At 44.5% G+C, this 15,171-nt stretch overlaps 2 protein-coding genes across 10 annotated transcripts in view; both read left to right on the top strand.

The window, feature by feature from the left end:
* LOC120447296 (calcium/calmodulin-dependent 3',5'-cyclic nucleotide phosphodiesterase 1) overlaps positions 1 to 15,046 on the top strand; it is an 84,177-nt gene extending 69,131 nt beyond the window's left edge. For 7 of the 9 annotated variants that reach the window (XM_039628792.1, XM_039628789.1, XM_039628787.1 and 4 more), the window contains 3 exons: positions 12,006 to 12,255; positions 12,404 to 13,541; positions 14,286 to 15,046. In XM_039628792.1, coding sequence (XP_039484726.1) covers positions 12,006 to 12,255; positions 12,404 to 13,541; positions 14,286 to 14,449 — 1,552 coding nt within the window. In that variant the 3' untranslated portion in view covers positions 14,450 to 15,046. Of the gene's footprint in view, positions 1 to 8,811; positions 9,806 to 12,005; positions 12,256 to 12,403; positions 13,542 to 13,788; positions 14,087 to 14,285 lie in introns of those variants that run through there. The other 2 variants (XM_039628793.2, XM_039628788.2) reach the window with 2 other exon arrangements.
* Positions 449 to 2,862, top strand: LOC120447444 (polycomb protein esc). The gene is made up of 4 exons (XM_039628804.2): positions 449 to 861; positions 934 to 1,067; positions 1,138 to 1,309; positions 1,774 to 2,862. Exons 1-4 carry the CDS (start codon positions 802 to 804, stop codon positions 2,683 to 2,685), a joined length of 1,278 nt encoding a protein of 425 aa, XP_039484738.1. The 5' UTR covers positions 449 to 801; the 3' UTR covers positions 2,686 to 2,862.
* Positions 15,047 to 15,171: the final 125 nt, after the last annotated feature.

Below are 15,171 nucleotides of genomic sequence, written 5' to 3'. Positions count from 1 at the left end.
TCGCTTCTGTTGTAAATAACTATACTATCCTAGACTAATCAAAAAAAAAAAAAAAACAAAAAGGACACTTGTTTCGTTTCCCACCCTCACGCTATGCGTGATTGTAAATGTTTCGTTGTCGCGATTTGACAAAAAGTTAAGTTACTCCGTGATATTTTTAAATCTTTCCAATGGACGTAGTAAGCTTTTGAGGGCGTAAGAACTGGAAGATTTGATAGTTGCCCAAAATATATTTTAAATAAATTTAAAATTACATTCTTTCCAAAATAAAAAATAAAATATTTTAATTTAGATATAATCCAATCATTGAATATTTCTGGAAAACTTTAACTTCCACTTCATACGCCACTCGCAAGCTGCATTTCTCCTAGTCCTGTCGACCAGTGTCATTTTGTGAATACGTGTACAAAGTTTGAATACCGCACATGAATCCATGGCATGTAAATTGTCCTACATTTGTTTGTTTTCTTCATTCAACAACTAGCTTGCGCATGTGTTTTGTCGTTTTTCAACTTTTTAACTTTCCCGCCTAACTGTGTATAAAATACCTAATACCGTTTGCCAACACTGGCCAACTGATCGTGACCAGGTGGCCACGCTACGCACTGGTAAGACCGTACTGCCTGCAATGCCCTGGCATTTTACGCGATCTGTGACTGGGGTCACACTATTGCCGCCAAAAAAAAACATTTCTTACTCGCCTCGCTATTTAAACATTAAAAACAGCATTATCGAATAGTTTATTGAAGTCGGCGCCTAATTGGGGTACATTTAACCGTGTAAACGTGCCGCGCGTACGCAATGAGCAGTGATAAAGTGAAAAACGGCAACGAGCCCGACGAGTCGGAGGAATCATGTGGCGTGAGTAGCGAATGACAAATGGCTGTGCGAACCGAGAATTAATGGATCTTTTGGGCCTTGTGCCGGCTGCAGGATGAGTCGGCCAGCTACACCACCAACAGCACCACCTCGCGCAGCAAGTCCCCGTCGTCCAGCACGCGGAGCAAGCGCCGCGGACGCCGGAGCACCAAATCGAAGCCAAAGAGCCGCGCCGCCTACAAATACGAGTAAGAAATCCAATTACTGCGCTGGCAACTGATTCTGAATCGATTCCACCACCAATTAATCACCCCGAAGCACACACGTGAAGGAGAACCACGGAGCCAACATCTTTGGCGTCGCCTTCAACACGCTGCTGGGCAAGGATGAGCCCCAGGTCTTTGCCACGGCGGGCAGCAACCGGGTGACCGTCTACGAGTGCCCGCGACAGGGCGGGATGCAGCTGCTCCACTGCTACGCAGATCCGGATGTGAGTGGCCAGGATACAGAACCATCTTCGGGACCCTATTGATCAGTTGGCTAAAGTTAGGGCATCTTATGCTGAACATCGGATTCTTAGTCACCGTTTAAAATAGGGCATCGTTTTTGTTATTTGTTTACAATGTAATGGTCATTTCGCTGGATACAAGCAATTCATTTTCAATTTGATTTCGCAATACTCAGAAACTAGCACTCCAAGTTATAATTTTATTAGAAGTCCTTTTACAGAGGTACTAAAGCTTTAAGTAGCGCATCTACATGTTTTTTATACAATTATGATTTAAAACCAATGTGCGCCAATTCTGAAAACAGCAAATTTTATAAAGAAAGTAGAAATCTATTAAGTTAAAGCCGATTTTGTTAGTTGAGCCAAGAATAACTGAGAATATATGGGTCCGAGCATGGGTTTTACACACTCGAAATATATGAACGAAACTTGAATTCACTCCACAGCCCGATGAGGTATTTTACACCTGCGCCTGGTCGTACGACCTAAAGACCTCTGCGCCGCTCTTGGCCGCGGCTGGATACCGCGGAGTCATCAGGGTTATTGACGTCGAGCAGAACGAGGCGGTGGGCAACTACATCGGCCATGGACAGGCCATTAACGAGCTGAAGTTCCATCCGCACAAGCTGCAGCTTTTGCTGTCGGGCAGCAAGGATCACGCGATTAGATTGTGGAACATCCAGAGTCACGTGTGCATTGCCATCTTGGGCGGAGTGGAGGGACATCGCGACGAGGTGCTATCCATAGACTTTAATATGCGTGGCGATCGCATTGTGTCGAGCGGCATGGATCACTCGCTGAAACTGTGGTGTCTGAATACGCCCGAATTCCATCACAAGATCGAGCTGTCGAATACTTTCAGCCAGGAGAAGTCAACCCTGCCCTTCCCCACGGTGACCAAGCATTTCCCCGACTTTTCTACGAGGGATATACACAGGAACTACGTGGACTGTGTGCAGTGGTTTGGCAACTTTGTGCTCTCCAAGTCCTGCGAAAATGCCATTGTCTGCTGGAAGCCGGGACAACTGCATCAGAGCTTCGAGCAGGTGAAGCCGAGCGACTCCTCCTGCACGATCATCGCGGAATTCGAGTACGACGAATGCGAGATCTGGTTCGTGCGGTTCGGCTTCAATCCGTGGCAGAAGGTGATCGCCCTGGGCAACCAGCAGGGCAAGGTGTATGTGTGGGAGCTGGATCCCAGCGATCCGGAGGGCGCCCACATGACCACCCTGCACAACTCGCGCAGCGTGGCCACGGTGCGTCAGATTGCCTTCTCCCGGGATGCCAGCGTGCTGGTGTACGTGTGCGATGACGCCACCGTGTGGCGCTGGAACCGCAGACAAGCGACTTCCATCTGATGGCGCATCCGGGCGCAACCACAAACCAAATCTCTCGTGGCCAAAACTTACAACATTTCCCTCATTTAGTTCCTAGTTGGTTAGCCTTAAGATACATTTACAGTGCTTACTGCCTCAAAATATAACTAATAAATCCAATTATAAGTTGGGTGAGGTTACAAGATGTAATTATGAACAGTTGTTAATGCGATTCAGTGATTCCTTTATTTATTGCAAATAAAGTGAAGACAGTACACTTTCATATGCATACCTCACATTAAACTGTTTAACTAGAACACATGCTGCTGCTCTTTAAGCCAAGTAAACGTCTTTAAGTTGGCTGCGAGTCCCCAGTTGGCAATTCTAATTGTGAAACAAAGCAAAGCGCCGCAAAACAAATGGCTTGCAATTGCTACGTCATTTATATGCATTGCTGCACTGCCATCCAGCTCCAATCTGCTGCCGTTGCGCTGGTTGAAATGTGTGGAATAAGCGCGACGAAATTGAAACTGCGAAATACGAGAATGCGAATCGGGATGAGTGGGTAGCCAGGCGGCGGACAGCGATCCCAGCCAGACATAACAGCTTCCAGCAGACTGATTAGACGCGCAGAGGAGTCCCACAATGATTTGCCATGCCCTAGCTGAATCATTATTGAACGCTCTCGTCTGATGAAAGTGCAGGCCATTTCCATCATGGCTGTTTCTTTTTTTGGGTGTATCTAATGGAAGCTTATGAAAATAGCTTGTTTCATTACGCTGGGAATGTTGATGGGGCTCCCAAATGGAACACTACTTCGGCAACATAAACATGAAACGGAATTTATGATGGAGGTTCAGCCTTATTTTTCATTCACTGTGCAAACATGTACATACTCTTATTTTTCCTGCGGTTCTATTGGCCTCGTTGAAAAAACTATGATGATGAAAATGTATGCAGTTAGATAGTATGAACCGAAATTCAAGGCAATTATGCTAGCATTTTTATTCATGTTTTTAGTTTTTAAGCAGTAGCACGTTCAGGTTAGGGTATCTAAAAGTTCCGAGTATGGCAAACATATATATGTATTTTGACTCACATCGTTCTTGGCTGATTGGGCTGGGCATCTTCTTGCCACGCTCCTTGGATCTGCGTTCCACTCCACTTGGTGGTTGTGAGTAATTAGCTGGAGTTGCCTCGGAACGACTTGGCATCGGCATTAAGCTGTCGAAGTTGGGCGATGATTCCCAGAACTCGTCGAGGCTTTAGCCTTGGACACGCAAAGTCGAGCTAAGCTAATCCGCAGCCATTGTTCTAGTTTGCTCCTTCTTTCGGGCCATAAATTAAATTGAAAAGCGATGTGGCTGCTCCACGCGCTGCACTATGTTTGTCATCCGTACCCGTTTGTCTGTCTGTCCAGATGCATCTCGGCACCCTCCTCGGCCACCAGCTCCACACACGTCCTCAGCTACGCCCGTCGCCACAGTCACATCCACGAGAACGACTACGACGCATCCAACTCCAGCAAGCGACGCATCATCCGCCTGCGGTTTGTCCTCCTCCATCATGCTCCTCCAGCTCTGCTCCATGTTCCACGCTGTCTGTCTTGGTGTGGTTGCACTTAAAAAAATTGCACTGCAATATGACCTTGCTTTTGCAACGAAAATAACATTTTTCACTTACATAAATTAGTTATAGAATAGAGTTTAAGCGCTCTATTCACAAAGTTTATGTGTCTCTGGAAACTGTGAATATTAGTTTAAAAAATAGTTTCTAAAATGTGTTTCTTTCAGCATTCTATTGAAGAAGTATATATGAATAATGCTAGTATTAAAAACCATACCTACCCTTTATTTTTTTGAGTGCATTTGTGTGATTGCTTCTGCTGTCTGTTTGTGTGCCCACTCGCAAAATACACAATTACCCGCACCCTGCACCGCGTCACCACGAATCCGACTCCGAATCTGAATCTGTATGTGAATCCAAATCCCAATCCCACAACGATGATGATCTGCGTCTGCCACTTGTCGGTCCGAAAATTAATCAAGCCAAGAGCCGCGCCGCCGGCGAGAAGGAGCCACTGGAATGGGGAGTAAGTGCGTCCATCCCCTTGGAGGAGCCTGTCACTTTAATTCGGTTTACATGTGCCGTCGACACCGAAATTAGTTAAGCGTGTCAGTTTGTGGCAAAGCTCACAAGTCAGCCAGTTGGTTGAGTTGGCGGTGAGGGAACTGTTTCCACTAAAAGCCCACGGAATCAGGCCGAGAAAATCCCGGAATTAGGTTCTAAGCTCTTAAAAGGGGGGCGTGGCGTACGCCCACTTTCGATTTATGAAGACAAATCGTCAAAAGGCGGCCGACGTGCACTAGGAATTTCCAAAGCCCAAAAATTACTTTAATCTAAGAAGCTGAAAAGCCGCAGTGGAATAAAAACCCTCAGGGGAATATACTTGTAATCAGGGGGCATTTTTAAAGGCATTGAAGTTGGCAGAATATTTTTGAAGAGCTGCAAGATATTTCAAAGAAATATAAGTATAAAATATATATTAAATATATCTTAAACCCAAAAGGTTCTTTATACTGAAATCCAGAAATATCCTTTCCAAATATCGCTAACTAAATGGAGCAACACCCAGTTGTAATAACAATCTAAGTTTATTGCTCTCCAATTTGTAAGTTACCCATTCGATTAGCATATCTGCAATTCACACTTGAGACCCATAAAACCGACGATATCCAAAGTATCTTATCATCGCCGCTGTCGCTGACGCAATTTTGGCATTGTTTAATTATGATAAAAACAAATAATAATAAAACTTTGAAAAAGCCTTTACTGAGAACTAAGAACTGGGAACTACAGGAATCGCCAACTTTGTAAAATATCAAAGGCAGACAGATAGGGAAATGCGCATGTGAGTGTCGCAATCAACGGCCCAGATATCTATTGTTTAAAAATTCAGAAATTAAATGCCATTTTGCGGCTTCATTCATGCCGATAAGGTGGTAAAAAATTTAATGTGTTTTCGTTTTCGGACTTCGCGCACACACAAAACGCGCTGAACGGACAAAATAGTGGAAAATATTATATGTGAAGAAAGCGCTGTCAATCGGCGAAAATAAATAGCAACAATTATTCAATAAATCCAATAAATCACAATTAAAGGCAACCAATCTGCAATTATGCCGCAGAAGAGGCGGCAGCGGCGAGAGGGCGTGGCAAGCAAGTAATTGGAACTGTACCATTTATAGTCATTAACGCTGCTTGTCAGCTGCGATTAAGTGATGTATGTGCATTATAATTAAGCGGTTTGCATATATTTACATATATATAGATATAGGTACGTAGATGTACGTACATCAGCAGCAGGGTCCAATTAAAATGGCGAGTAATATTCAAATGAGTCAGAAGCAAGAGCACCCCCATCGACCGCTTAGAAATTGGGTCAACAGACCCCAAACCCCACCCACTCCGCCCAAGTTGAAGGTTACAATACAGTGTTGTATGTACCCTATCATCAATCATCTTTCGGCGAGTACAATGGAAGTGACCCACAAAAAGAAGGGAATAACCCCACAGGACGCAGGACAGCTGATATTACTACTATCCAACTCTACTAGCCAATGCGAAAATCAATAACAAATGATGTTAACTGCCAATTTCTGCCACATCGACAGAAGCTCGAAGGTGCCGCATGGAATGGGCTCGACCGAGTTACCCAGTTGAAGGAGGGGGGATATGTATCCAAGTATCCAAAATAGTCGCATCAAGTGAAAGGACCTTGGGGTCCTTCTGCCGTTCGGCCATTAGGTCCTGCTCTGCGAGCTCCTGTCTTCCGCCTTTCTGGTAACACAAAGCGAATACGCACTTTAATCGCTCAAAGCCGTGGGCGTACTTCCAGCTGCGAGGGTCGCTACTGAAATGTTTCGGTAGTAAATTTGAAATATATCAGTTTGTTAAGATATTCAATCTATATAGTTGAAAATTAGGAGAACTTTTGCTGTAGACCTAGTAAATTCCATTGCAAACAATAGGTAAACTATTTAAAATATTTTATTTATGCAACTATTAACATTGGGGAAACGATTGTATACCTATATATTTCACACAATCCTTTTTTATATTTCCTATTTTATATTTCCTATTTTATATTTCCTATTTTTTATTTCCTATTTTATATTTCCTATTTTTTATTTCCTATTTTATATTTCCTATTTTATATTTCCTATTTTATATTTCCTATTTTATATTTCCTATTTTATTTTTCCTATTTTATATTTCCTATTTTATATTTCCTATTTTATATTTCCTATTTTTTATTTCCTATTTTATATTCTATTTTATATTTCCTCTTTTATATTTCCTATTTTATATTTCTTATTTTATATTTCCTATTTTATATTTCTTATTTTATATTTCCTATTTTATATTTCCTATTTTTTATTTCCTATTTTATATTTCCTATTTTATATTTCCTATTTTATATTTCCTATTTTATATTTTCCAAAATAAGCTTAAATGAGATTCCAAATTGAAGATTACTACTTAGCTAGCGGGGGAACTCTTGAAGCACCCCTCGTTGTATTTTTCCGAGTTATCCGCTGGCTTTTGTATTATGTTGCACGTACGTCCTTGCGCAATCTCCGCCCATTCCATAAATATTGGTGAGTGGGAGTAGATTCAGAGATTCAGCTTGGGGCTTGGTGCCGAGGGCCCAGGGCTTTGGGTCATGTGAGCCGATTTCGTGGGTGGGTGTTTTCAAAAGGCCGCCCGTCAACGCAAAATCATTGGCACAAAACAAAGCTGTCAATTTGCCAGCAATTTCCCGTGTGCCTCCGCTGGCGATGACAACCAGGAATGGTTGTCCCACAAAAACATCCTGTGCGCAAGGACAAAGCGCTTGGGGCACAAGTACTCATACAGGAAATTGCACGCATAACTATTAAGTAGCATGTTTCCCGGGCAAAGTGGGTAGTGGGGCGGGAAAAGCTGGGTTTTCTAGGCGAACGCATTATCATTGTCACAGCTTCCTTTACCAAATGACCCAAACTAAGATCTGAAAAACATTAAGTTTTAGTTTTAAGATGAAGCTTTAAACTATGATGGGTTTTTAAAAATTACCAGGCAGAGTGTAAGCAAACTCTTTTTTATGAAACTATTTGAAATGCAACTTTCAGATATAGATCTAAGAATATGCAGCTCTTTGTTGAGTTACACTTGCAGCTGCACTTGTTTCAATCCAGCTGCAACCTGTTGCAGACTTCAAGCCATTCTGCCCAGCTTAAAGCTCGCGTGCTGGCCAACTGCATATCGCAAAGGAAACGAGGGAATCGAGGGGAGGAAGTCGAGTGAATGCTCATGGAGAAATCATGCAAATGTGCCAATAACTGATGCAATTTATTTTAGCAAACGCCGCAGCACGCAATTTGCCGCACGCTCGCCAAATGAAAATTGAATCAAAAGAAAATGAGTCGAGTGCTCACGAATGGCGAATGCAATTGGCCAAAGAACTTGCTCGAAATTGCTGGCTTCTTGGCACTCTCTTTTTATGACTACCTAACAAAATGCCTTCAAAACCATTCCCTAGTCCATAAAAATGGCATAGAAAACCAGAGGGAGGGGAAAGTCATTAAACAGAAGTTACTTTCAGGCACAGATACTTTTGCCAGCTGCTCCGAATTCTGGGCAAATGAATTCGTGACGTTGTCGTGTTTATCAGGCTCCGGTTATTCCCACTACTTCTGCTGGTTATTACGGCCAAAGTCGCTCTTCCTCAGGATACTATGTTTGCTATTGTATTGTTTCGTGGTTGCCTCTTGGCATTTTGTGTAATTGTTTTGTGGCAAATAGTAAAAGTATATGCGAGTGGACTAGATCCAGACTTGGGCGTACGCTGCCCGGAAAAAGGGGCACGCAATTATAGGGTATGGAAAGCTATTGAAACACCTTAACAAACTTTGTAGGAAAAAGTTGAAAAAAAGGTTGGAAAACAGGCAAATCGAAGTTGTCAACTCTCAGCTTTAAACTTCAGTTGTGGCAAGAACTATGCCATTTCTAGGCTGCTTAACATATTTCAGTGTTAGTTTGTGGTAACAATAATGTGTACTTAACTTGGGGAGCATGTAAGAAATATTTCTCTGTAATTTTCGATATTTTTCATTAAGTGTAAAGAAAACATGGTAGTTTTTTCGCTCAGTGCCTGGCCTTTGGTACATAATAGTGGTCTTGGCATGACTCGGCGATGTCTTAGCGCTGACATAATTGATATGGGCCAGCTGGCACAGTGTTTTCCAAGTTTTCCATTCTCTGCCGGCCTTAAACTGGAGGTCGGATCCAGTTCTTTTCCTCCTCATCCTGCAGTTGGCGTGTACACGCAATCCTGCTGGGCCAGGACTCGGCGGACTCCCAGTATCACGCAACTGAAGCAACTGGAGCAACTGGGGAACAACTGGAGCTCCCGGGGAATGGCTTCTTGTGGCAAAATTTCGCTAACCATTTGCGGGCATTTTTTTTGCGCTCCCGCTCGCCGCAATTCAGTTTAAATTTAACTCGCGACGGGCCAAGTACACAAAAATCGAGCAACGAGCGGCGACTAGAAAGAATATTTATTGGGCCAAAAAAACAAAAAAAAACAAGGAAATAGTCGAAAAAAAGTGCTGCACAAATATTTGCTATTCCGCCGTCATTAAAAGCGCATTTTGTGTTGCCAGCTAATTACGAAAGTGAAGTGGCAGTGAAATTGTCGCCCCCATAGAGCAGAGCAGCTGAGCACCTACCTTCCCCCCCCCCTAAAAAAAAACCCCCCGTGAAAGTGATGTATTAATTTCCAAGTGCCAAAGCAGCGGGCACGACATTGCCACAAAGTCAACCTCCAGCTGAACTCCATGTACGAACCAGGTTCGAGCCGCGAGGAGGGTGTTGTATCTAAGCCAGAGCTTTTGCCTGAACCAACAGGAGTATCTGTATCCGTATCCGTATCCGTATCCGAGCAGCCATCGGCGAGCCGCTCCAGCCGGCTGACCGTCATTACCATCGTGGTCGTCGTCGCCGTTCGCGCCATGAGTCGTCTGAGGCGTGAGAGCAGCCGACAAAGCGTCATCACCGTCGAGCTTATACAGTTCATCATTCAGTATCGCGCCAAGGAGACGCAGGAGAAGAAGAAAAGGTGCGATCTTGCATAGCCAGTTGGATTTCCATATTTGCAAACTTTGCTAACTTAAAACACTATGTTCTGTGTGTCCGAAGTGGAGCATGCCATGCTGAGCGAATGGTATTAAAATCGGAGTAATTCTACTGCAACCACCCGAAACGCAAAACCCAAAACCCAAAATCCACAACCAACACAGTCTGAAACCAAAAAAAAAGCCCAGTGATTTAACTTGCTGCAAGATAAATAGCAAAACCGCAACATTGGTAGGAAGTGCACAGAGAATAAATCCACATGACACACTGTCGCCGCACTTTATAGCGAATGTCCTGCGAGGACGTCGTCCTTGCGGGATGAAGGACGCCCATTTCTGGGCACTTCATGGGGAAGTTACTGGACCAGGAAGGAAAGGGTATTGCACACTATAGTGAACTCTACTATAACTGATGATTTTGCGACACAAAAAAGTGAATTATCCATATAAGTGATGCAGAAAACCGAATTATTTTACTAACTTGTGATACTCCTCTTCACCACATAGTGAAATTAATTACTGCAAACTAAATCTTGAATCCTAAATTAATTTATAAATGGAATAAAACCCTTCCGGTTTATCAAAGTCCTTGTTCCACTTAAGCCAACCGCGTTCATTAGTTCTGAATTTATGTCGTGGTTCACCCACCAACAATGAGCGCATCACCTCAAGTTAACCCACTAAGCCAAGAGCCACTCGAGAATCTTGGCCAGAAATCGCGTACATACACTCTAGATCACTTGTGAGCGGTGGTGGAGAAGGGGGGGAGGGCCACTGAATGAGCTCTGAAGTTAGTCTAATTAACCATAATTGAATCATTCGCTAATTTGCTTAAGTCTCTTTCCCTCACTTCTTGGCTGGGATTTCAGTTAGAGTGCTTTCATATTGTGGGTACGAGGAAAATGGCCAGTAATGAGAGGAAAATGAAATGATTTTCCAAGAAAACTGTCAATTTCGTTTGAAGTTTTAATGGATATTTGATGCTCACCATTGTTGTCATCCAATACTTTGGACTTTGAGAAATTTACTAAACTAATATTTAGAGTATTTCAGTAAATTCACAGAAATATTTATATACGTATTAAGTTTATTTAAGCGTTTAGCTACCTATTAAAATGTATTATTTCCATATTCCCATTCCTGAAACACTTTTTGGGTCGAGTGTGGGTTGTGTTACACCCACCTACGTAGTTTTAAGAATTTTGCGAGGGTCAAACCTACAAAAGCTGGTTGTCAAGGGAATGCATTGATTGGGTCATTGATAGCTCCAATTATTACGGATTTGCCAACTGTGCGTGGGTGGGGGCCAGTGTGGGCGAGTTCCGGAGCCAATTAGGGAGACTGGGCTGCTATTGTGGGCCAGTTGGCGACTTGGGCAAGTGAAACTCGCCGTGACTAGCACGAAGTTCGGTTGCCGTTGCTGTTCTCGTTCTTTGATGTTGCACGTGATATGCACAGATACTTGGCATGCAATTAAGAAAATCCGTTGACTTGCCACCGACCGCGTCCATAATACACACACTGGCACACACGCACACTCACTACCACCCACAAGCCACATGCTGCATGCCACATGCCACATGCCACTTGCCACACGAAGCATGCTCTTGTTAGCTTTTTGCATAGTAGAAACTTTGCACCACCACCCACTCTGCTGCCCCCACACGACCACGCCCCCAAACTTTGCGAGATGTTAACTAGCTAGTGCAAATATATAATGTGCAAAAGTAAAGTGCCTATCTGCATCTGTATCTGTATCTGCATCTGTATCTGTATCTGCATCTGTAATTGTTGCTCTAACCAACTGAAACTACTTATTTTCCTGCGCTCTCACTAATTAAACTTTTATACGAAAACTAAACTTTGTTTCTACCCCAAAAAAAAAACACGAAAAACTTTCCTTTTTTTCCATGCAAAATTTTAATCAACACCGAAACTTGGTTTCCTCTTGAGTTTTGCTTGTTTCAAATTTGGCTTACATTTTGAGTTGAACTTAGCAATAGCTTGTCGAACTCGAAAGCAGATAACCAACTTAAGATTCGGTTTCATTTTTGTACATTTACTCTGAGTATTGTTTTGGTAACCGATTAACCCGGCAAGCCGCTTCAAATGCAACTCAACTAACAGATGACTCTTTTCTCCACCCCAACCCAACACCAATCATCGGGATCTCCTTCAAAACAGGCGCCTGGCCGACGAGGACGATGAGCTGTCGGAGGTGCAGCCGGATGCAGTGCCGCCGGAGGTGCGCGAGTGGCTGGCCTCGACCTTCACCCGCCAGATGGCCACCAGCCGGCGCAAGAGCGACGAGAAGCCCAAGTTCCGCTCGGTGGCCCACGCCATCCGTGCCGGCATCTTCGTGGACCGCATGTACCGCCGCGTCTCCAGCTCGGCGCTCACGGCCTTCCCACCGGACGTGGTCAGGCTGCTCAAGGTGGGTGCTCCAGAATCAGTATATATATAGATACCTATACAGTATCCAATCGATACAAGGTGATATCTTGTAAATATAACAATAAGAAATCATATTGGGAGTTATAGAACTAGTTCATATTCCAAACCAATCTCTTAATCCGCCACAGAACCTGGACGACTGGACCTTCGACGTGTTCGCCCTCACGGAGGCGGCCAGTGGCCAGGTGGTCAAGTACGTGGCCTACGAGCTGTTCAACCGCTACGGCTCCATACACAAGTTCAAGATTGCGCCGGGAATTCTAGAGGCATTCCTGCACCGCGTGGAGGAGGGCTACTGCCGGTACCGGAATCCGTACCACAACAACCTGCACGCCGTGGACGTGATGCAGACGATCCACTACTGCCTGTGCAACACGGGTCTGATGAACTGGCTGACGGACCTGGAGATCTTCGCCTCGCTGCTGGCCGCCCTGCTGCACGACTACGAGCACACCGGCACCACCAATAACTTCCACGTGATGTCCGGCTCGGAGACGGCACTGCTCTACAACGATCGGGCTGTGCTGGAGAATCACCATGCCAGCGCCAGTTTCCGGCTGCTGCGCGAGGATGAGTACAACATCCTGTCGCATTTGTCGCGCGAGGAGTTCCGCGAACTGCGCGGCCTGGTCATCGAAATGGTCCTCGGCACCGACATGACCAATCACTTCCAGCAGATGAAGGCCATGCGCCAGTTGCTGACGCTCCAGGAGGCGACCATTGACAAGCAGAAGGTGCTCTCCCTGGTGCTCCACTGCTGCGACATCTCGCATCCGGCCAAGCAGTGGGGCGTCCATCATCGCTGGACGATGCTGCTGCTGGAGGAGTTCTTCCGCCAGGGTGATCTCGAGAAGGAACTGGGCCTGCCCTTCAGTCCGCTGTGCGATCGCAACAACACGCTGGTGGCCGAGTCGCAGATCTGCTTCATCGACTTCATCGTGGAGCCCAGCATGGGCGTCATGTCCGACATGCTCGAGCTCATCCTGGCCCCCATTGCGCCCATGAACAAGGCCAAGCCCTCCACTCTGGTGGAGCACGAGCCGACCGCCAACTCCACGACCAACTCCGCCATCGTGATCCCCAACTCGGGCATCACGCCCAGCATGGAGAAGCCACAGGGTCGCACCGAGGCGAAGACCACCGCCGCCGAGTGCCTCGCCCGCAAGAGTCTCACCGGCAGCGCCGCCTCCAAGTTCAGCATACCCAAGCCGTGGCTCAGCTGCCTGGTGGAGAACAAGCGGATATGGAAGGAGCAGGCCGTCAAAGGTGAGTTCCTTGCACTGCACTGAGATGGTAGATAAGATATATATACTAGTAAATAATTATGACTAAATGCCAAATTATAGCTTAGATCTCAGTGTAGTGCGCTTTCATTATCATATTAATTGCCTGGCGACTCGGCCGCTTTTTGTAGTCACATTAATGGCGCTAATTGAGTTTGAGCTGTCCTTCGCTTTGATCTCCCGCCTGCCAGTGGGCGTTCTATTATTCATGCAAAAACCTTCTTACGCAGAGCTGATGGAACGACGCCGAAAGAGCGGTCATTAGGCATCCAGCACCAAGAATCAAGAATCAAGAACCATTCCTTAGATACAAAAGACAAGCGCAATCCTATTACGATCTAAGCCAAGTGACGAGAGGAGGTCCTTTAAAAGCAGTACTAGCTACGCCTTGAAATTAGTTGGAATTTTGAATTGGTTAACTAACATTCCTTATATTATTTCCTTAAAAAGCACTACTTGAAATTCGTTAGAATTTTGAATTGTTTAACCAACATTCCTCATATAATTTCCTCACAAAATCATTTACTTGCATAATACATGCATTTTAAATATGCAAAATAACAACTTTCATAATCTGTGTCTGGCTTAAAAATGAAACAAATTAGGAATCATTAACATTTCTGGTACAATTCAGGTAGAGTAAGTGGTCCAGAAAGTAATAAAATTTAGTTTAATTAACTAACGATGCAGTGAGCAATTGGAACACTAAAAATTCACCTGTTTTCAGATGCCGAGGCCCGCGCTTTGGCCACCGCAGCGGAAGAAGCCGCAGCCGCAGCAGCAGCAGAAGAGGCGGAGGAGGGCGAGGGGGAAAGCAAGCCGGAAACGGAAGCGGCCGATGGCGAGCAGAGTGAGTCAGCGGCGGAGCCGGCAGATGGCGCTGCCGCCTAAGGGGTGCAGTGCGCCACCTGTCGGCCGGCGGAAAGCTGAAACGGAAACGAAAACGAAAACGGAATGAAGAGAACACAAGAGGAAACTTTGATGGTTACACTGAGAGAAGCTGCAAGAATATTGTTTACTAAGCTTAGAATCAGCCTAGAATATTATGGATAACAAACCGCTTCAAATGCGCTCTCTATGTGAATTGTGGTAGAGTTAGACTAGCGTACATCATCTACATATACATAGATATATAGGCTTAGTTGCGGTACACTAATATCGATATATATACATATATGTATAAATACTGTACACTGTACACTTTGTTGTTGCAAACGGAAAAGCTAATTGAAAAACAGAAGAAGAAAACCCATGAAAATGGCCATGCACAAATACAAGCGAACAGAGGAAAATAAACGCGTAGATGTAAATAGCGAGGAGTTCAACTGGAATTTGTTGTGAATTTGTTGGTTCGTTGCGAGCATTTATATTTAGAATTCAGTTGTACTTGTACTTTGTTAGTTTTAGTCAAATGTGGAATTTATCGTATGATTTGTATAAGTTCGATGTACGCCATTTCGTTCTAATTAAATACATATATTTTTGTAATCGTTTGCACCTTTTATTTTCGACCTTAGTTCTTGGTGTTTTGTGTGTTTGCATTTACCAAGCATTCGAATTGCTCAATTTAACGAGTGGTTTTCGTGAGAAGTGGTGGCAGACTCGACGATCTG

The sequence above is a fragment of the Drosophila santomea genome, chromosome 2L (assembly GCF_016746245.2).
Source record: "Drosophila santomea strain STO CAGO 1482 chromosome 2L, Prin_Dsan_1.1, whole genome shotgun sequence".
NCBI classification, from domain to species: domain Eukaryota; kingdom Metazoa; phylum Arthropoda; class Insecta; order Diptera; family Drosophilidae; genus Drosophila; species Drosophila santomea.
This window is presented reverse-complemented; position numbering and strand designations above follow the sequence as displayed.

What these genes read in the sequence shown, in the direction of transcription:
- LOC120447444 (XM_039628804.2), top strand. Translation starts at nt 802, where the DNA reads ATGAGCAGTGATAAAGTGAAAAACGGCAACGAGCCCGACGAGTCGGAG. An exon ending in AGTCGGAGGAATCATGTGGC is followed by an intron (nt 862 to 933) that starts GTGAGTAGCGAA and finishes TGCCGGCTGCAG; the next exon opens with GATGAGTCGGCCAGCTACAC. An exon ending in CGCGCCGCCTACAAATACGA is followed by an intron (nt 1,068 to 1,137) that starts GTAAGAAATCCA and finishes ATCACCCCGAAG; the next exon opens with CACACACGTGAAGGAGAACC.